The sequence below is a fragment of the Sphaeramia orbicularis genome, chromosome 17, assembly GCF_902148855.1.
Source record: "Sphaeramia orbicularis chromosome 17, fSphaOr1.1, whole genome shotgun sequence".
NCBI lineage: Eukaryota > Metazoa > Chordata > Actinopteri > Kurtiformes > Apogonidae > Sphaeramia > Sphaeramia orbicularis.
This window is the reverse complement of record NC_043973.1, coordinates 42,459,821-42,481,843: the sequence shown is the minus strand read 5'-3', so window position 1 is coordinate 42,481,843 and position 22,023 is coordinate 42,459,821. Positions and strand designations below refer to the sequence as shown.

The following is a 22,023-nucleotide window of genomic DNA, read 5'->3' as shown; positions in this document are numbered from 1 at the left end:
CAAGCCCACAGACAACATGTCTTGTGTGTACGTTCGCGCCCTGTTTGTGTGGCAGGTGGGAGATTGAGCTTAAATGCACATGAATGAGGACACAGCAGTTTAAATGGTGGCAAGTGTGGCTACAAATCTGGGAATACGGGCATGTGTTGGGCATGTACCAGTCTGTAATGCCACCGAGAATATGTGAGCGTATGTGATTTTGTGTCAAGTATGTTCCAAAATCCAACTCACACACTCTTCCTCTTGCACCAAATGAACTAGTTTCTGCAGAATTTCATCCAACACCCTGAGGAGGCAGAAAAAAAAAAGGGAAACATTCATCATCGGTATCATCTTTGCAGCCATCTGTACTGCTGTACTCCTGTGTGCTCCATACCTGCCCTTGATGTTAAAGTTCTTCCCGAGCATCAGGTGTTTGAGGGATGGGTGCCGGGAGAATGCTGGGATGACGGCCAACAAATCAGCATCCAGACCTGCGCACAGCATAACACACACACACACACACACACACACACACATATATATAATTAAAGCCCAAGTGCAAAGCAAGCAATAAAACACTATGCAGAGTCTCCCACAATTCAATTTAAGTCTCATTTATGCATCCCATCAAAAAGGCAAACAAAAAACAAATATGAATTTTTTTTCATTGAAAGGCAATAAAACTTAATCTCAAAGACAAATAATGGAAAACAGCAAGTCAAGACAATAACTGACACATTAATGTGGCAGAAAATGTACGTCTCTGAGATCTGGTAGAAGTAAGTCATAATTTACTTCAAATGTGCTGCTAAGATTTTTGGCTTTCATAAGTTTTTCTTTTTTTGTCTCGTGGTCTTTTTTGGAACAAAGTGTCACTGCCCACTGCAGTTCAAAAATACTCCCAATTAACCCCCCCACCACCACACACTCCCACCCACTTGCATTTTCAAAAGCTCAAGGATGAAAGATGCTGCAAGAGGAAGTGGTTACCATGGCGAGATATTTCAGCAACGAAGACAAAAATGCCTCATTCAGGGAGCAGAAATATCTGTGATTAAAAAAGATGTCGTGTCTCCTCATGCGGATGGAGCTTATTTTTCTGTCAATTATAGGGAAGTCTGTTACAACTGGAGCCCTGTGTAGGAGGTGCCTATCAATGTAACACTGCCGGTTCTTTTTTTTGTTTTGTTTTGTTTTTTTGCAACTTATTTTTGGTTTGGGGGAAAAGGCAGAGGTTGTATGAATTGATGCATCTCTGCCACTGGGAGTTAGTTTTGAACAATCCTGAACTGATAGAAATAAAAACAAAAAATATGGCTATATCACATTGAAGTAATGATGGCAAAGCAAGCAGTTATGATGGTGTATTAGGGCCACATAAGAAAACTAGAAGCACTCGGAGAGCGCAGACCTCCGCCAAGGCTGATCAGTGGCCCCCCCCCGTGGGCCCCCCACGCCAAGGAGGTTATGTTTTTGCCAGGGTTTGTTTGTTTGTCTGTCTGTTTGTCTGTCCATTAGTGTGCAACATAACTCAAAAAGTTATGGACAGATTTTGATGAAATTTTCTGGTCTGCGCCCCCCCCGTGGGCCCCCCCACCCCCGATCACCACCAAAATTTAATCATTTCTTCCTTATCCCATTTCCAACAAACCCTGAAAATTTCATCAAAATCTGTCCATAACTTTTTGAGTTATGTTGCACACTAACGGACAGACAAACAGACAAACAAAAACAAACCCTGGCAAAAACATAACCTCCTTGGCGGAGGTAATAAAAACCGCTTGTCACTACGAGAATAAAATCATTATATTTTGAGAATAAAGTCATTATGTAATGAGAATAAAGTTGTAGTTTTAAAAATACTCAATATTTAACAAGAATAAAGTCCTTATATAATTGTAATAAAGTCGTAGTTTAAAAAAAGTGAAAGTTGCTGCTTTGCTTCTTGCATTCACTGTAAAATGACTCTGTCAAATTTTCAAAATATTACGACTTTAATTTCATAAAAGTACAATTTTATTCTCATTAAATAACGAGTTTTTTTTAAAACTACTACTTTATTCTCATTATATTATGACTTTATTCTCATAGTGACAAAAGTTTTTATTTTCTTATGTGCCCCTAATACGCCATTGTAAGCAGTAACTTCCACAGTACCAGATAATTAATCCATTTTAACACTTAAAAAACAGTTATGTACTAAGAAAGGAAAACTGAAATTTTATGTGAAAGGTGCCAAACCAACAAAGAATCTGGATTCTGCTTTGATCTCCTAAGTTTAATAGCCAGTAGGGAAGTCAAACATAAGATATTTCAAGTTCAGGTATTCATCAAATACTGTTTTTTTTTTCTTTTAAATAATGCTACATCAGTTCTTGTATTATCTGTTTATTCTCTCCTACCCCCAACAATGACTACTTTGATGCAGCTGAAGAGTTCAAAGAGTTTTTTTTTTTCCCAATATAAAGAGGTCTGAAAGACTTGCAAGTGGGATTCTTGAGGCAGAGTATTTCATGAATTCAATCCGGTCAAGGAAAGTTCACTTGTAGCACAACATTCAGAAAATGTTGAGTGGCAAATTTTTATGATACGCTCACCGATTTAAATCCAGAAAACTGATAGTAAATATCTGGCTGCCTTATTTCCCAGTCTATAAAACGCAATATAGTTGTAGTCCCACATGGATATTTTTGCAGACAGGTGCATGCAGGGTTCTTACCATTATCAGAGATGTCTAAAGTCCCCACACATGAAACTCGAGGAAACAGCTCCTGGATCACCCCGGCACCTGCTGACCTCAACTGTGAGAGGAAGACGGAGAGGAGGAGTGCATGATGGGATAGCCACAAGCACTAATCTATGAAGAGATGAGTGAACATAACTACAAGAAGCACTGACTGACAGAGCATACCTCACAGCTGCTGATGTCCAGGTGTAAATCAGTGATATGAGGGTTATTGGACAGACCTAGGAACAAAGCCCTGAAGGCAGAGCAGAGAAATACACAAGCAAGAAGAGAAGAGGCAGAAACAGAGAAGAGGAGGTGGGATTTACGGAAAAGGACAGATAGATAGGATAGGAAGAAATGGAGGAGAAATAAAGGGCAATTACATTTGAAAATGACAAAGCGAAATAAATAACCAAGAAAGAAAGATCAGTCTCACATAAATCCAATTGCTGCTTTTCCCCCGTGATCCCGAACGGATCATCTAACCCCTCCCCGCCCTGCCCCAAGTACTCCTCTACACACCTAAAAGTTTTAGAGCCATCTTAAAGGATTTAGAGAAAAGTAGCTTAAAAAAGAAGACTCATAGCTCACTAAGTCTCCACAAGAAATCACCTCAAAACCTTCAATATTTATTCAGGAGAAGTGGCCAATTGTTGCACACACACACACACACACCCACACACACACACACACACACACACACGGTAGGGCCCTGCTGGATACGGCATGAAAACAATATTTGCACATCAAGGCTCTGCTGGAGGTTGTTCTTGTGCAACGAATACACATTTAAGAGATATCCACCATGAGGAGTTAATGAGGAGAAGTGCTAAGTGGGGAGTCCGCTGCGTCCACTTTGGCTGAGAGCCATCATGCAGCACACCATCATCTCCATTGTTGGCAGTTTCCTTTGTTTACTCCATTACTGACTGTGTTTTTTGGCTACGTGATGCTGACAGCAGGCTACTCACCTAACAGAGAAACTGTAATATAGAAATACTCCGAGCCTGTTGGGGAAACTCGATTTTTCAGTTCACTGCCTTCTGAGCTGGTTTAGCTAAAGATCTACTGATGCTGGAGTCCTGCACAACTGACGCATCAGCGTGGTGAAGGCTGGCCCAGACCAGAGCCTCTATCTGGACCCTCTAATTGAAGGCCAGTCTGCCAACATAATACAAAACTGCTGCACCCTTGAGAAAAAGCGTCTGAACTCTAATGAGAGTCTTGATGATCAAATCTCTCTGATGAGTTGGACGCAAACACCACCACATATGGTAGGAGCTATTTTAGGACTCATCCCTGCAACAATAATAACTGAAAAATATCATCCTTTAGCAAAGAGTGGTTATGCTTGTAATAGAAAAGGCCTATGCTGTTCATATCAGTGTCCTCTTCCCTCTGCATTAATTACCTCCGTCAAGGAGGTTATGTTTTCATTGGGGTTTGTATGTTTGTTTGTCTGTTAGCAAGATAACTCAAAAAGTTATGGATGGATTTGGATGAAATCTTCAGGAAATGTTGATACTGCCACAAGGAACAAATGATTACATTTGGGTGGTGATGGGGAGGGGGGGGGCTGATCTGCCTTGGCAGAGGTCTGCACTCTCCAAGTACTTTTCTAGTTTGTTTGTTTGTTTTTTGTTTGTCTGTTAGCAAGATAACTCAAAAAGTTATGGATGGATTTGGAAGAAATTTTCAGGAAATGTTGATACTGCCACAAGGAACAAATGATTAAATTTTGGTGGTGACCAAGGGGGGGTTGAGCTGCCTTGGCGGAGGTCTGCGCTCTCCGAATGCTTTTCTACTTGAGTATACGGTCGCGGAAAAAATTATTAGATCATCAAAAGTCATCAAAAACAATGGTTATGCAATCAAGTACTAACTCCTGTGTGTATCATGTGACTAAAATAGACAGAAAAGAAAACATGGAAGGCCTAAAAGCACCGTTTTTGTCAGTACAATGCCATAGATATTGATGTAAGAACTGAAGTGATTTTGGTTATTATCAAGAAAACCATGGAAAATGGCTAGATATCAGCTCTGAAATTAAACTACTATGAGCTATTTTTGTTGTTATCATTATATTTGTCCAAACAAATGAAAATTTAGTTGTACCAGGCATTACAATGAACAAGAAATTGAAGAAAACAAGAGTGGTCTAATAATTTTTTCCACGACTGTTGAGGCCAGAGAACACTGGAGTAATATGTGTGTATTCTTATTTTTCAAGAGTCTGCATGTTTTTGTCAGAGGTTGAATATAAAATTAAGTCTTTCAGCTGTGGCCCCGCTTGCTCACAATTTACCCACAGTTTTAACTCGAGTGCATCACGAGTGGATACATTTATAACATGAGGGCCTCTAGTGTGAATTGTCCAACTCTCATGCTTAAAGTTTGACTGAACACAAACAGCAGCAGCGTACTGTAAAGAGCCAGGCTGATAAAAACTAAAATTGCTGCCAACAAACTTTAGAGGTGGGCACAGAGTGGCTTATATGTAGAACTTGTTTAAAGCTACTTAGACTGTATCGTGAATCTTCATCAAACTTACTTTTTTTTGCAGAGCACATTAGCGTTAGCGTTCTGCAGTATTCGCCACACATTACCTTATTTTTCAACAGCAACACATTGGCTTATTTTCAGCGATTGGATTATTTTGTTTACTCTTACAGTGTGTAAAAGTTATTATTAAATATATATTAAAATATGTAAGAAACTCAGTAAGGTCTCCATCATATTTTTAGAGTTCCAATTAGATCATTTGCATCTGGAATCATTAACAGTGATTTTATTCTGTATCCATATCATGTTACCTAATTTATTTTTAACTCTTAGGGGTCCACGGTCACAGCCCCGGGACTGAATCCCATGACATTTTCAACACGTCGTAGCATCAGAAGTTGGTCATGTAGACCACTGGGGATAACTGCATTCAAAAGTGTGGACTTGAAACACTCTCCCACTTTTTATTTGATGTTGATAGAGCAAATACAACTGGAGATATGATGTTTTGTTCTTTTTCAAAATGGAAAAAACTGGCCTAATCTGCGGATTCTAATCCATAGACTGCATTAGCATTACAGGTAAAGGTGAGAATGACCCCCACCTGAACCAGATGTGAAATCTGGGAGGACTGGGGGGGGTGAGAAAACGCCTATGTAAAGATATGCTTTTATGTCAAATATTTAGTATAGTATAGTTTTAATTTATCACAATTTTAATTTTATATACCTAATATTTGGAACCAATATTCACTTTTAAAGTCTTTGAAAAGGTTCGTTAAGCATCTTTGTGTTATTTATGCAATAAATTATATACATTTTTCGAATTGGATTTTAGATTTTTTTGTGTGTTTTTTGGCCTTTTGTGTTGATATAGTATTAAAGTGAAAAAATAATAGGCAGATGAGATAGATGAAGCTGTGCTGAAAAAAAAAGATACCAGACATGGGTATAGTAAACATTTCTTTATATAGTATATAAAGGCAAAATCAAAAGTACTCAAAAACGGCCAAAATAGGCTCAGACCCCTAAGGGTTAATAAAACATGTACAGTACATATTATACTACATTAAAACAGCTGTTTTTTTCTGTCAATCAATCCTTCACTTATACTTTCAGACTCTATCTGATCTTACAGATGCTTTACGATATGGTGAACTGTCATTAGTTTCAAATGTTTAGCGTTTTCTCTGACATGACACCGGTTTACTGTTACAAAGACTCTTTAAATCACAGGTGTCAATATGTAATAACCTGTAAATAATGACAGCTCCAAATTTTTCTCTTTGTAAATGTCAGTAATTTCCTGTATTTACACTAAAACAAAGTATAATTTCACAAAAAACCTGAATAACCTAAACAAATATGAACAACCTGAAATGTCTTTAGAGAAGAAAGTGCAATTTTAACAAGATTCTGCCTGTTACTAAATGTTTTGTGTATTTGTAGATCCACTGTAATCTGGAAGTTATAATGTGCATGTGTAAATGATAAACTGAGACAAAATATCGCCAAATTACACTTATTTTTTCAGTTTGTTTGTGTTATTCACATTGTTTGAAAGGATAGTTTGTAGATGTAAACCTTTTCATACTGTAAATGTACTTTTTTTGCTCTAAAACAGAAAAAAGTTTGGAGTTGACATTATTTATATATAATTATGTTATTATTTTACTGGTTCGGTCCACTTCAGATCAAATTTAGGTGAATGAGGACCCTGAACTAAAATGAGTCTGACACCCCTGCTTTAAATCCACAGTTATCACATATTCTTGGCCTCTTGGAAATATACTCTTTTGTCTATTCTCAGTCGCAGATTGCTATACAACCATCAAGGCTAAACACAGACATGATCTGATTACAACATAAAGCATCAACAGCAGCAGCAGTTTTTTCACTTAAATAATACATCACTGTCTGTTCCCTTTTGTTACAAATAAAGGAGTTTAACATCAACCTTAACACACTGTAAACTTGTTTATACGTGAAATAAACATATATGTCAGCTATGATGTGTGATAGCTAGATTATAATCTTTCTGACTAAAGGAAAAATTCATAAAAACTAGGGTTTGGGGGGTGGGTTTACTGTACAACCAGTGCTCTTTTACCTGAAGTCTATTCTATGTGGGCCGATGAACTCAATCCATGTTTACATTTATCAAAAAATATTTCAAAGCAAATGTCATTTTCCTATTTCAAAAATGTCAAGCATGATATTAAACGTGTTTGCTAATGTGGGTGGTCTCTAACTTAACCTTTCTACATAATGGATTTCTAACTGGAAATCAGTATTATTCGGGGGGGGGGGGGGGGGGGGGGGGGGGGGGGGGGGGGGGGGGGGGCGGGCTGGATCCCCCCTCTCTGTGGTGTCTGCTGGATGGCCGGGCCTTGGGGCCCTCTTGCTCGGTCCCTGATCCTTGGAGGGAGTGCGGTTGCGGTTGCATGTGTGTGTTCTTCACCTCAGTCTGGTTGCCTGGTTCACTCTGTCACAGCAGATGAATGTGAACAACTGATGTTGTGTGGATTTGTTTCTGGTATTATTTGTGTGAACGTGGTATACGATATTTTGTTCATGCTTTCTTTTCTCATATTCATCATTTAATAGGTCTTATGTATGTTATTGTATTTTTTTGTAGTTTTATTTTGTTTTGTTTTGTTTTCTCTTTCTTCTGCCCAGTTTACTCAGTTTTGGTTGTAGTTAGTGTTACCATTATAATTATCACCATGATTGTTACTGTTTGTATTGTTGATACTTCCTTGTGAGGGTCTTTGCCACCTTCTTCTCTCTTGCTCTCCCCCCCCCCCCCCCCCCAGGTCAGGTCCGGCATCGAAATGTGGTTCAACAAAACGCATAATAAACACAGTAGAATATCAATGGGAGCTTCATATACTTTATGAAGTTACCCTTGGCAAAGCAAATTTGTTCAGCACCAAAAGACAGCCAGACTACCATTCTGCTGTTAGGATGCTGGACAAGACAAGGGAAAAAAAAAAAAAAAAAAAAAAAAAAAAGGAAATCAGTATTATTCCAAGTATATATATGCAAAAGCCAAAAAACTACGTAAAAATGATAGTCATCCATCATTTTCAACATTATTTTTTCATATTTTCTCTTACTGTCTTCCAGTAATGATAAATCTGACAGTATAGTGTGGTCACTCTCTACTCCAGTCTCACCTTTTGACTGTTTAAATATTGATTTCTTTAGGGACCACACTGACCATATGTTGACATTCTCCACTGAGGTTAACGGTGACTGCTTATCAAATAAATGTCCAAGTCTTTTTTTTTCCTTTCATACGAGTTGTGACAGCATTTACAGTAGCTCTTGAAGGCTCTTGTACAATATTTATTGATTCGGAGATTCTTGAGTTTGCCATATCTTCATTGTAAAGGGCCAGATCGACAAAAGGACTGCACGCTACAAAAAAATCTAAATCTTACCAAGTGTATTTTTCTCATTTCTTGACAAAATATCTCATCACACTTAAAATGAGACACAATCACCTAGAGAGTAACTTTTCAGTGAGATATAAGAACTTATTTTTAAACAATAGATCTTGAAAATCGTATTTCAAGAAATCTTACTAAGATCATTTTCACTTGTTCCATTGGCAGATGAGGTCCATCCTAATTTTAAGATTTCTGACATGACTTCAAAACACATTGTTCTGAATTTTGGCACGTTGTTCAACTGGATGACAGGGAGATATAGTGTTTTAATGTTATTTTATACAGATACTGCGGTGGAAAAATGATAGCAACAGGCATGCAAGTAATCACAAACTTTGCATTTCCTTTGTTTAATGAAAGAAAGCTACTCAACCAGACTAAAATAATGTTCTGCCATTTTAACTTTCTGTATTATAAATGTTTCTATTATATATAATATTCCATACACATATCGCTTATTGTGGAGGGATTTTCTTTTAGGTAAAGAACAGAGGGTATTGTACATTGCACAGGTTGTAAAGCGCACATTTGTGATTGAGAAAGTAATAAAAAGACCCAAAGTGATCCCAAACTTTAAACCTTAAAACAGATCAGGAATGAACATGAACAACACTTCAGACAGATATTTTTTGCTTGAATTAAGCAAAAAAATCTGCCAATGGAACAAGTGAAAATTATCTTGGTAAGATTTCTTGAAATAAGATTTTCCAGATCTATTTTCTAAAAAGAAGTTCTTATGTCTCACTGAAAAGTTACTCTTTAGGTGATCATGCCTTATTTTAAGCGTGATGAGATACTTTGACTAGAAATGAGAAAAATACACTTGGTAAGATTTGGATTTTGGCAGTGTAAAGGTTTTGCAGGTGTTACACCAATTCAAATTAAAAAAAAGTACTGTAGATGGAATTCACAGCAAACTGCACTGCCAATGTAAGTTGTGTGAATGTTAATTGCCCCTCTCTGAATCTCTCTTTTTCCAAGTTTGTGAGGCTTGAGTGATGTTGAATCAATTTTTAATCGTGTCAGATATGTAATCTTCAGTAAAACATTGGAGGGCAGGTTGGTACGCCTTTTATCTCTGCGTTAAAAACCCCTAATGATCAGCCTACCTTATTACGCATCCATACATCCTAATTATCATCATCATTAACATCATTGCAAATGCTTCTGCAAAACTCCAGATATATTCAGTGGCACATAATATTATTTTAAGAGTCAGATTGATCAATCATGTTTCAGACCCGCCTGAATTATATTAATTGTCAGAGCATGTTTCGATGGACATTTCTGCTGACTGTGTGATGGATGTGAAATACTATAGAAGCATGAACATTAATTTGACTGTGGAGAGCTCATTAAGGACACTCAATCTAAGGATTTTTTGGAGTTTCTACTATGGATCAATCTATGGGCTGAAATGCAGAGAAGCATCGAAAACTAGAAGCACTCGGAGAGCGCAGACCTCCGCCAAGGCTGATCAGTGGCCCCCCCCGTGGGCCCCCCCACCCCCGCTCACCACCAAAATTTAATCATTTCTTCCTTATCCCATTTCCAACAAACCCTGAAAATTTCATCAAAATCTGTCCATAACTTTTTGAGTTATGTTGCACACTAACGGACAGACAGACAAACAGACAAACAAACCCTGGCAAAAACATAACCTCCTTGGCGGAGGTAAAAATAGGAATTCAGATGCAAACCAGGGGTAAATTTCACTCCGATGTAAAACTTCACATGCACGTTTGCTGCAGTGTATCATTAACGCAAAAACTTTTGTGAATAGGTGCATAAAGTAGAGGAGATTATGGATGGAATTGCTGCATAGTTCCCCATGTAATTAGCAAATGTAATCCATCCTTTGTGGATTCGGCCCTGAATATTTTATGTCTCAAGTGTAAGAGTCTAAATAAATCCTCAGGTAAGAGGTCCTTGGATCCAAAGGAATTTGACATAGTTAAAAACAGGTTTGGAATGAAAGATCTCACCATAAATAAAGCTTCTTCTCTAATAATAGCCTGAAGTGAGACCTTAACCAAGTCAGGGTATTCATTTAACTTTCATATTACTGAATGGTCAGGGTTGCATATATTTAAAAAAAAAAAAAAAAAGTTTAATCTGAGCGGTTTGACTATGATTCATGTTAAAAAACTGTGTGGTTGTATGTGTACAAATAGTTAGCCCTTCTTTACCATTGCTTGTCAATACTTAATGCCGTATCTAATTATTACTTTTGCCACACATGCGACATGTGAAATAGGGGTCAAATTGTTTAGTTATCAAACAAAAAGCACAGAAAACAGATCATTTTGGAATGTGTGTGTTGCAACTCATACATGCATAATATAACTTCTGTAAAAAATGCAAGAAAATACTTGTATATATATATATATATATATATATATATATATATACTTTCATTTTATATGCTTCAGTTAATCTTTCTGCTCAGTTTCATCAATATTATAAAAGGGAAGTGGACTCTGCGGGTGAGTGTTTGTGTGTGCGTCTTGGGCATCACACAAAATTCATAAAGAGCTGACTGCTGCAGTTTGGTACACTTATGTATTTTTGGTCAAGGAAGACACTAGCGAAAACAGCAAGTTGATAGGACCAACATTGTGAGAGATATTAATAATTTTGGAATACAATAGCCTTACAATCACATTGCTATGCCCATGACGGTTGACGGGAAGCACAGTATCACGCTGCATGACGGGAAAGGAAGTTAATAACAGGAATGATGCATTTACCAACTTCAGTCCCTAGATATTGGTATTAATATATTAATTGTTGATTAAATTTTAAAGAATGACTTACCGAACAATTTTTATGTCAGTACTTATAAAATATAGACTAACATCTTTTCCCACCAGTCAGCTCTCCCTAGCATAAAAACTATCTCCATTCACTAACTGGAACTTTAAACTGAAGCCTTTTCCAAGTACATATTTGTACAGAACGGCATTGTGAATCAATTACTTGTGTTACTCTACTAATAACATATACATTTAATAAGTCCTTTTGTATTTTTTTTTAGATATACAGTTATGTACATCTAAAACATATTCTGAGGCCTCCAAGGATTCAGACATCATCTCGAAATCATTGTGTTTATAACAAAATGCAAGCAAATACTTGAAAAACACAAACAAAATGGTAAATATACGCGATCATTTTGTATGCTTCTCTCTGCTCAGGGTCAATGAAATTTTAATAACTCCATTCACTACCTGGAACTTTAAATTGCAGCCTTTTGCAAATATATAAGTGCACAGTCTGGCCTTTAGTTCGCCATTGTGATTCAATTAATTGTGCAGCACTAATAATAGCATATGCAGTCCTGGTTCTAAGTTGTTTTGGTTTGTTTTAGATTTACAGTTATGTCCATCTCGAATATGCTCCAAGGCCTCCAAGGATTCAGACGTCCTCTCTAAATCATTGTCTTTGACAGTGACTCACCTCAGTGAATCAGGAGGGACCTTCATTGAAGCCAAGCTGACATGGGTCAGGCTGAATGCTGAGCTGAAGAACTGGCGGAAAGTTGGCAGAGAATCTCTTGCTTTCCTGGAAAAGGACAGAAAACAAAGTTTTGAAAAAAAAAAAATGTTCAAATGAGCACAAATAACAGGGAGGGACAGATGGTGAGCATTAAAGATGGATCTGGATCAGCCAGAAAATGAAAGGAGGTAGGAGAACAACGACAGCAGATAAGAGACTGATTGAGACAAAAGAGGGACAAAAAAGACACAGGGACGCAAATATGCTGATAGGAAGTGACAGAAAGTTTGCAGCAGACAAGAAGAGACCTGACAGGAAGGGAATGAAACAACAGGAGTGCAGGAGTAAGGGTGTGTAGAGAGGAAGAAGGTTAAATCTGACAGATGCTGACTGTGACATTTGAGTCAGTATTATATCAAGCAGACGCTGTGAAAAGGTGAAGTTGGTAATAATTACTGCCACAAGTTTAAAAGGTAATATTGACCAATTATCCGGCCATCTGCTTGTCATACACAACATATTGTGGCTTGTCATCAGAACAGAACAGGGACAGACAGAAGACTGAGGAATATGTTTGCATGTACGACAGGCATGAGGGACCAGTCCTTCAGTCCTTTGCAGTGTAGACATAGTACACTAGTTCAGATCTTTGTTTAGGAGTTGTCAGAGCAGACAATCTGCCATTTCAGCCTCCCTCTGCACAAATAATTCACCACAGGGGAGGGCAAGGAGGGATCAGAGAGACAGAATGAGAAAGTGATGAGAGGCAGGGGTGGGTACAGGAGGGGGGGGGGGGGGGGGGGGGGGATTCATCTACCAGAAAGATGAGGTTTGTTTTTCGGGAAAAGATTACCTGCTACCTCTCTTCAGGCAGCTGATATGGTGTTTACTTGTTCAGCAAAGAAGGCTTTTTTTTTTCCCTACGTTGCTCTATTTTTTCACCCCCCAAAATGGTAAACAAGTAGATTCAGTAATGAGGAAAGCACATTATGTACACAGGATTTGACATCTTCTTTATGGTTAGTTTGGTTCTCAGTAGCTGTTTGCTTAAAATATACCACTTAATAAATACATAATACGACATCTTCCTAATAAAAAGATGTCTTATTAAGCAGTGTATGGTTTAGCTTTTTCAGTTTCCAAATACAATCTGAAAACTGAACAGTGTATTTATTTTTTGTTGTTTTGAAACAGAAAAAGCAAAGAACACATTATGCTCAGATGAATAATATCTGTACGCAGTCATCGAGGGTGCTTATAAGCTGAACTGTCAAAAACGTAAGGACATCTGCACTCTCCTCTAAACGCTTAGCCAATTTTGTCATGTGCTCATGTGTTTGGCACAGCTGTTTAATAGTTATGAGACCAGTAATGTGACTGCCAGAACATAATGACCAATCACTTCACCCCTGCAATTTCCACTCCACTTCACCAAATTCTTTTGTGGATGCTGCCGTACACATCTAAGCCTTTATTGTCTTTCTGCACCTGACCCAAAACCTTACACTCATTGCCATGATTGCACTGCAGAAATAAGCTTGTTATAATTTGATTTAGAGTCTGGCAGGATGGCTTGTTACTTTACAAAATTACCAGCCGTTTGTGGTGGTGAATTTCAAGCACACCCACACACACATACACACACAATTACAGACCACAGACACACACTAGGCCTATTGCTACTATATACATATTTCTAAGCTGATTATTCAAATGTGTTTGACTGGGTCATCCCACACTGGTGAAACTATGTAAACTTAGTTGCGAGATAATATTGCATGTAATGAAAGGAAAGGAAAGAAAATGAAAGCTAAAGAGCAGAAAAGAAAGCAGTTATGAGCGGTTAAAATGGAGAAGGTCATAAGAGAGAGAGAGTAATGGTGGGAAGTGTGAAGCCAGAGTGAAAAAAAAAAACACCAAAAATGAAGACATTACGATAGCAGTAATGGAATACCAAGCAACAGCATTACAAGCTCCTGTCAGTGTTATAGTGATAACCTCCCAGAGCGAGGAACACCAGCTCTTCTTTGGCCCATTTGTAATGATTAGCATGCAGCCTGTCAAGACTCTGCCGATTCAGAATGGCTTCTGTCGCATAAGCAGATCCAGTGTCACTGTCTTCTCTCAGAAAACACTCTCCTGAGAGCTGGATCAGCAACTTGTTACGAGTCGTGCACGTGCGTGTAACCGCATCGACACTGACCGTCCGTTGTTTTTCTGTAAAGTGCCACAAGTGCTTGCGTGTCGGGGCTGTATATGCGTATGTAACGGGTGAAGGAGGGGTCCGAGGTGGCCCATTCCATATTCATGAGCGGCAGCCGGGCGGTTCTTATCAGCTCTGTTCAGCTTTGTGGCTCCATGCTGTCACCACACACCGCAGCTGTCTGACCGGCAGCAATGAGCCAGCATGCATTTAATAACAGAGGACCCATGACCGGCAGGGGTGGGAAGAACTACGAACAAGAAGGGGAAGAGGGAGAGGGGGAGAGAGGGGGAGGAAGAGCAGATAGATACAAGGAGAAAGAGTGAAGGTAAAGGAGATGAAAAGTTGAGTGGGAGGAAGGGTGATAACAAGAGAGAGGAAGAGGAGCGTGGAATATAGGCAGAAAATGAGGAGGAAGACAAGCCAGGAGAAAAAGAGGTAAATCAAATGACAGGAGAACGATAAAGTAAACAAGTAAAAAGCTACAGGAAGGGGGAGATAAAAACCAGACTGAGAAGATGGATGGAGTGTGGATGTCAAAAGTAAAAAGGGAGTGTGTGTGTGTGTGTGTGTGGGCGGGGGGGGTGCTGGGAAAGTCAATCTCCTCATTAGAAATCAGATAATGTCCAAGAATTCCAGCAACTCACTAAAGAAAAAAATAAAGGGTGACAAGTGATGAAAAGATAAGAGGTGCAAGCAAGCAGATCCAAAAAGTGAAAAATGGATTGAGAGATTTAATACATGCACAGAAAACCTGGCTGATTTTTTTATTTTTTTATTTTTTTTTAATGCAGGCGTGGGAGCCTGGGGATTGGAACAATAATTCCCATCTAAAATTAGGCTCATTTTTCACCAACTTCTTTCTCTGTAATTCTGTAATGTAATATGCTGAGCAGGGGAAGCTCCTGGGCTCCTGAGGGACACGACATGATGAGAGTCAGAGCCGTTACTGCTCGCTAGCTAGGTAAACAGTCACACACCGTCAGGCACACAGCAAAGCGTGCACACACACACACACACATACTGTAACACGCAAAAAGACTCATGGGCTTGACAGACACTAAATTAAACTTGTTAGCAAATAGAGACATGTGTACATTTAAAGAGAGGAAACATATACTCTCTGCCTGATAAACACACCGAGTCGGGCACGCACACTAATTCCGTCACTGAGGTCCAGGGCTAAACACTAATCTACAGCGGAAAATAAATGATGATGCTCGGTCTGCTCGGCACCTCCTGACTGGAATTCCTCCAGAGCTGTTTGGCTGAGTCAGAAGTAGAAAACAAATGTGTTTGTGTGTGCGTGTGTGTGTGTGTGGTTTTTTTTAAAGAGGAATTTACAAGGATTTATACTCTGCCAGCTCAGCTGAGGCAAACGCCCACCTGTGAGAGAAGGAGTTCTTGGATAGGTTCAGGTAGGAAAGGTCAGCGCAGCAGCCTCGCAGCAAAGCCCCAAACAACTGGCAAAGAAGCAGAAAGAAAGAGAGAGACAAATGAGTTGTGCAATGCTCACTAGAGTGTGTGTGATTGTGTTTCCTAACAGTTCTTTTAGCTCTTGAGTGCTGCACAAATGGCTTTAGTGGAGATTACAGCTGACACAAATGCAATCTAAACAGGAAAAAAAAATGGTGCTACTGTATTTCTTTCTTTGCCAAAAACCTCTTCAATAGCATGTCCCTTAATTTATTACTCTAACATTATAGATGACACTAAAAATGCCCAAGTAGAGCTGCCAGGCCTGCAGAATAATGAGCCAAAAAGACCTGACATGCTACAGCTGGGTCAAATCAAACTGGAAAAATATTTGCGATCTTCTTCAGTAATGCGGCCTACATTTCTTAATCTGGAGCTCTGTCAAATTAAAAAAACATACATACAGACATCTGTAAAGACCAGTATCCTAAAAGGCTACTGCAATGCTACATTTTTACTTTATGTACCTATTAATGCCACATAGCTTAGTGCTGCTCAGTGAAATATGGCAGACACCATTTCCACCAATCTTTAAAATGTGTACAGAAAGTGTTCATCTGATCGGGAAGTCTACCAATTCCCAAAAGCAAGACCAAATGGGCAATAAGAAGAGTAATTGAATTGCAGTAAATCAAAGTCAAGCTGAGCCCTTACTCAAAACAATCATTACAGTTCTTCAGTCTGCTAAACTGTATATTAATCAAATGTCGAGTTCAATATGGTGACAGTCAAACCTGTGCAGAAATAAGTGTTTTATGTCACTTACACAGTGTTGCAGTCTGCATCTTCACATGGTGAACATGGTGCAGCAATCCAAGCACATCCATCAAAGTGCATATGAAATGAAGCTTTCATCTTGTGAAGACATGGTTTACGCTTAAGCTAAAAAGCTCTGGAAATTATCAACGTGAATGCACAGGAACCTGTGACTCAATTAACCTTGAAATAAAGATGATATATATGTGTTTGCCAGACAAGGCATAGCTCTAGGCAAATATGATCAGCATCAAAACCTGATTTCTTGTAAAACTTTAAGTCATCACTTGCAATAGGTTAAACTATAGGACAAATCCATTTTCCTCTGGCAGTGTGATCCATCACATGAATTGACTAATCGACCATTGGCGGTACATCAGTGGAGATTAAAAGTGGAACTTATTAATAATTCAATCCATCAGACCAACACTAAAAAAGACTAATTCTCTCTCCGACAGTTCCTCTCTAAAGGATAAATGACAATTAGCACAACGGGACATGAAGCAGCTGCAGAGAGCTCTGTTAAGTCTCAGGGGCTGCTTTAAAAAAAAGAAAAAAAGAAGAAGAGACAAAGTTTGGAAACTTGCAAATAAAGCAGAATAGATGCAATGATTTCCATTCATGCACATAATTCAATAGGAAATTTATGGCCCACATTAATTGGAGGAAGGGGGATTAGTTTCACAGGGTGGACTGTTCCTGCCTGAGACTGATTCTTGCCTGACAAGCTGCCTACTCCTCTGTGTTTAAAATTGTTCAAGTGGAGTAAGACGCATGAAAAAAATAAGAAAGCAAACACTTCAAAGGGAAACTGTAAGGAACAGTAGTTACGCAGGGACACAGTCTTGATGCAGCAGGGGGATTAAATCTAACAATTCCTGGTTTGTAACATGATGAGCCATCATGGGAGTAGGGAGTGGGAAGTTTAGATGCCCATCCATTGACCTCAAATCTCCCAATGCTGTAGGGATACAAATAGGATATTCATTTCTGTTCTATCCACCGTTGCGTGTCCCTACTGTTATGCTGTCAGCAGCAATACAGTTCTGGCAGAGCAGCACCAACCACACATAAACAATAAATGTGACCTCCTGTTCTTACACCACTTTTCAACAAACCTCTACGTCTTCTACAGGCAGACAACCACTAAAAACATCCGACTGACTTGAAACATTTTCCCACTGAGACCTGTGCATTCACATTAAACCACAAGGAGCTGCAGTCTCATCAGTAACCACCAGGGGCAGACACAATCAAATGTGGTCACTGAACTCTTTTAGCTCTGTCATCTTTTCAGCTGGTAGCGTATCTGCTAATGTGCCAAAGCACTGACGTGACATCCTGGCAGACGTGCTAAATTTAGATCCAGTCACAACAGAGGCAAAGTCATCTTTCTGAAGTGACAAAGATGTGAACAAGCACAAGCAACAAAACCTCCTGCATGCTATTCATACAATGTACCATTTTTATAATTCATAAGAGGGTATACATTTCTAGTGTAGTGCCTCCTAAGAGCTTTTACCACCACTCAAGGCATTATACACAAAGGAACCCTGAGCAAGACAGTGAGTCACCTGAGGTTGTTTTTGTGTAGTGGACCATTTGTATTCAGGGTGCTATCCCTTTCTGTTTTTTGGCCTGAATCCCATCATAGAGATCAGACAGCGATGGGTGTATAGTGACAGGGAGTACCAACCGAGTCCACGGTGCAGTCTGTCCCAGACAGGTCCAAATGTACCAGGCAGTTGGGTTGGGCCAGGAACAAGTAAAGGTTCTGCAAAGTGAAATGACAGTGCATGTCTGTTAGCGTGGCTAGTGCACATAAATAAAAAAAATATACAAGCCTATGTGTTTTCCTCACCGTGGCATCCTCTCCAGACAGAACCCCTGGGTTTTTGCTGAGGTCCAGATGCAGCAGAGAGTTTGAGTAGTCGTCACTTGAACACAGAGCCTGGGACAGAGAAACTACACCTAGCAGAGGGGAGAGGAGGACCGACAGAAGGGGTCCAGGAGAAAGAGATCCTTGAGTCAATTAATCACTCCATAATTATCTTTATTTTTCGACGAGCCAATGTAAAGCTCCTGACGTGACTTATTAGCCACTCATGAGTCCAAAACAACATAATGGAGGTGAGTACACCCGCTCTGTGGCAAAACATAATTGAGCAGAGACTGGTTAGCTCCACCAGCAGCTGGTATAAAAAGAACTTTTGGAGGAAGCCAACAACCTTTTCCCCTATCAGTATCCAAGAGTACCCTGAAAGCCAAAACAAAAGAAACTCATTCTCTTAAATTAGATCACTACACAATTACACCCACAGGCCCGCTGGAACCTCTCATTAAATCCTGCAACACTGATGCAAAAATCAACATGGCACGGTAAGTTGAGGATTAAATATACAGTAGACATAATAACAAAACATGGGAAATATTCAGCAGCAGGTGCAAAATAAATACAAGTTTGCAAGGAACTATCATTCCTCTTTATGTTATTCACACTGTGTCATCTGTAATAATGACCAGCAGTTGTATCGAGCACAGAGGAGTGTGTGTGGATGAAGCCAAATAGTGCATGTGCCACTTTGAGGCTGGCTAAGCTCTTCATTCCTAATTTGCAGCGATTAGGAGTGAAATGAGGGGAAAAGGGGACAGAGTGTCTAATCCTCCTCTCTATCTATCGGCCAGTGATAAAACTGCTCGACCCAACTGAAAGTGGAGACTTCTGCACATGTGTGATACATCTGCCTTTTTGCATCTCTTATTACATCTAAGAAATGGTGTATGCGTGTATATGTGCGCGTTACCCAGCACCTGTGTAGGTGTATCAGCGAAAGAAGGAAAAGGGAGAGGCAGAGAGAGATCTATAAATATGCAACACAAAATGCTCAGCCCCTGCAAAGTCATAGCAACACAAACCATTCAAGGTCACTACTATCACTGCACACACCCCCACATCACCGTGTCAACCCCATGGTGTTTAAAAATCCCACCTCATGTGAGTTTCCCATTCATAACGCTAACTTACAGTGTAGCGAGGTCATTGTCTGTTGCACATATATTACAATCAGCTTTCAGCCTTATAATTGCATTTAAAAAAACTGATAGTCTACTGTATGATTGTAGCTCACTATGAGATGAAATCATCACGCCAGATAAATCACAATAACCCATAAATACTGTAGCAGATTGAAAATGCTTTGAAATATGTTAAAATGACCAAAAAAATCCTATCAGGAACAGGCTCTTAATGTAAGGATTTATGGATTCATCAATATTATCCGTCTGAATCAGCAGCACTACAAGTGGATGGATACATTGTCTGGGATAAAAGCAATAAAAGTGGGACACGTACTAATGCCTATGTAGGATATTACTAGGAAAAAAAAACAAAAAAAAAAAACAGATCAACTACTTATGATTATGACCTGAATATCATTTGGTTGGTGGGTCACAGAGTACAGGCATGTCTCTGTTGATTTGTGTCAGTAAATGCCAGCCCTAAAAAAAATTCATTTGGGGCAGCGGGGTACCCTTGTGGTTTGAGCCACGCTTTCAACCCATATCTTACAAAGAGAATTGGCGTTACTCATGTGCCCATGAGCAAAACATCTGATCTCCACATGACGAATAAAAATAATGGAAAACTTCAATGGACTTTCCCCTTTTTTATGCAATAGTGGTGTAATGTTCTATGTACGTGACGAGCCACTAGGGGCTGCTGCAGCACCCATACCCTTAGAGGAGAGGGAGGTCTTGGAGAGGTTGAGGAGGCGTAGACCTTTGTTGAGGCGACACACTTGTTGAATCAGGTTGGAGACACCTGCGGAGGGGGAGGGGGAGGAAAGGAAAGGAAAGGAAAGGAAAGGAAAGGAAAGGAAAGGAAAGGAAAGGAAAGGAAAGGGAGAAACGAGAAAATGAGAAGATCATTATTTCATTTCAAAAAGAACTCACCTCATCTCCAATCTTTTATGAGTAGACAGTCACTGAGAACACAACCCACACACAGCTTTGCCACATAACATCAAACCCAAATGCTGCTTCTCTGAAATACACCCCCTCCAAAATACACAGTTACCCACAAATATACTACAGAAACAACACCTCACCAAAACTATTTACAATCTCAGTTTCTCCCACATACATTGAAGGACCCCATACGATTTACCATATGTCGAGGAAGATTACATAACAAATCACTTCAGCTAAGCAATCTGATTAGAGACATTAAATCCATGCTTGTAGAATGGAAAGCTTTGCATTATTAAAAATGCATTGTTATGCCAGAACACCCTCAACTTCCAGGCTTTCTCGGTTTTTATTCATGTACACAGTATGTACACCAGAGGCAGGTTTAGCATTTTGGGGAGGCTGGGCGTACTCAGGTCAGGTCCTTCAAGGCCTTGCAATCGCAATATCGCTAGTTCACACACTATTTATGCATGCATAGACACACATACACAGCAGGGTATGTGCGAGCACAAAGAATTTACTGAAGCGAATGGAAGTGACATGTGTCAGACGGAAGGGCAGAAATTAGTTAATGAGTGATTCTGGCATGCGTGCAAAGCCTGACCCCGCCAAACTCATATGTAAACACATTGTTTCACACTTATAACTGTAGACACGTAATGACATAATTAAAAGCATAAAAGAAAGTGTGCGAGAAAAGTAGGAGGTTCCTTTTTTTTGGTGGTGAAACTGAAAAATAAAAGCATTCCCTAACTAGAAAAGCACTCACAGAGCGCAGACCTTCGCCAAGGCAGATCAGCCCCCCCATCACCATCAAAATGTAATCATTTGTTCCTTGTTCCTGTATCAACATTTCCTAAAAATTTCATCAAAATCCGTCCATAACTTTTTGAATTATCGTTTATTTATTTATTTATTCATTCATTCGTTCGTTCATTCGTTCATTCCAATCTAAATGATTGGAAAGGAGCAGGATGAAGAAAACTTAGAATACCTGCCCCTTTCTTGAAACATCTGCTTACATCAGATACGTTGCCGTTACAGTTATTACAGTAAACAGTTTACATCATAGTCAATGCAAATAAAACAAATCCAAAATCCATAAGTTAAATTATTTCTTTACATGCTTTTATAAAGCTTCTCTATTCTTTCCTTTTATAACCTCTTAAACTGAAAAAATATTTGTACAGCTCTTCTCTTCCATTGCCAAAGAATTCCACATTCTGACACCCACAACAGAAATACACATTTGCTTTACATTAGTCCTTACCCTTTTCTGTTTAAAATTAAACCTCCTATATTCTTCATCCTGTGATACTAAAAAAATATAATCTCTGCAACTTTGCAGGCAAAAGTCTGTTTCTCGCTCTAAACACAATCAGCAATGTCCTTAATTCAGCTAACTCTTTAAACTTAAACAATCCTGATTTAATAAACAACTCATTTGTATGTTCC

General features: G+C 39.1%; 1 protein-coding gene across 8 annotated transcripts in view; it reads right to left on the bottom strand.

Annotated features, from left to right (window-relative positions):
• carmil3 (capping protein regulator and myosin 1 linker 3) overlaps positions 1-22,023 on the bottom strand; it is a 116,801-nt gene that overhangs the window by 58,585 nt on the left and 36,193 nt on the right. For all 8 annotated transcript variants that reach the window (XM_030160940.1, XM_030160938.1, XM_030160945.1 and 5 more), the window contains exons 12-20: positions 20,333-20,419; positions 18,461-18,570; positions 18,296-18,373; positions 15,754-15,830; positions 12,126-12,230; positions 2,894-2,963; positions 2,702-2,783; positions 377-473; positions 232-286 (exon numbers count right to left, since the gene is read on the bottom strand). In XM_030160940.1, coding sequence (XP_030016800.1) covers positions 232-286; positions 377-473; positions 2,702-2,783; positions 2,894-2,963; positions 12,126-12,230; positions 15,754-15,830; positions 18,296-18,373; positions 18,461-18,570; positions 20,333-20,419 — 761 coding nt within the window. The remainder of the gene's footprint in view (positions 1-231; positions 287-376; positions 474-2,701; positions 2,784-2,893; positions 2,964-12,125; positions 12,231-15,753; positions 15,831-18,295; positions 18,374-18,460; positions 18,571-20,332; positions 20,420-22,023) is intronic.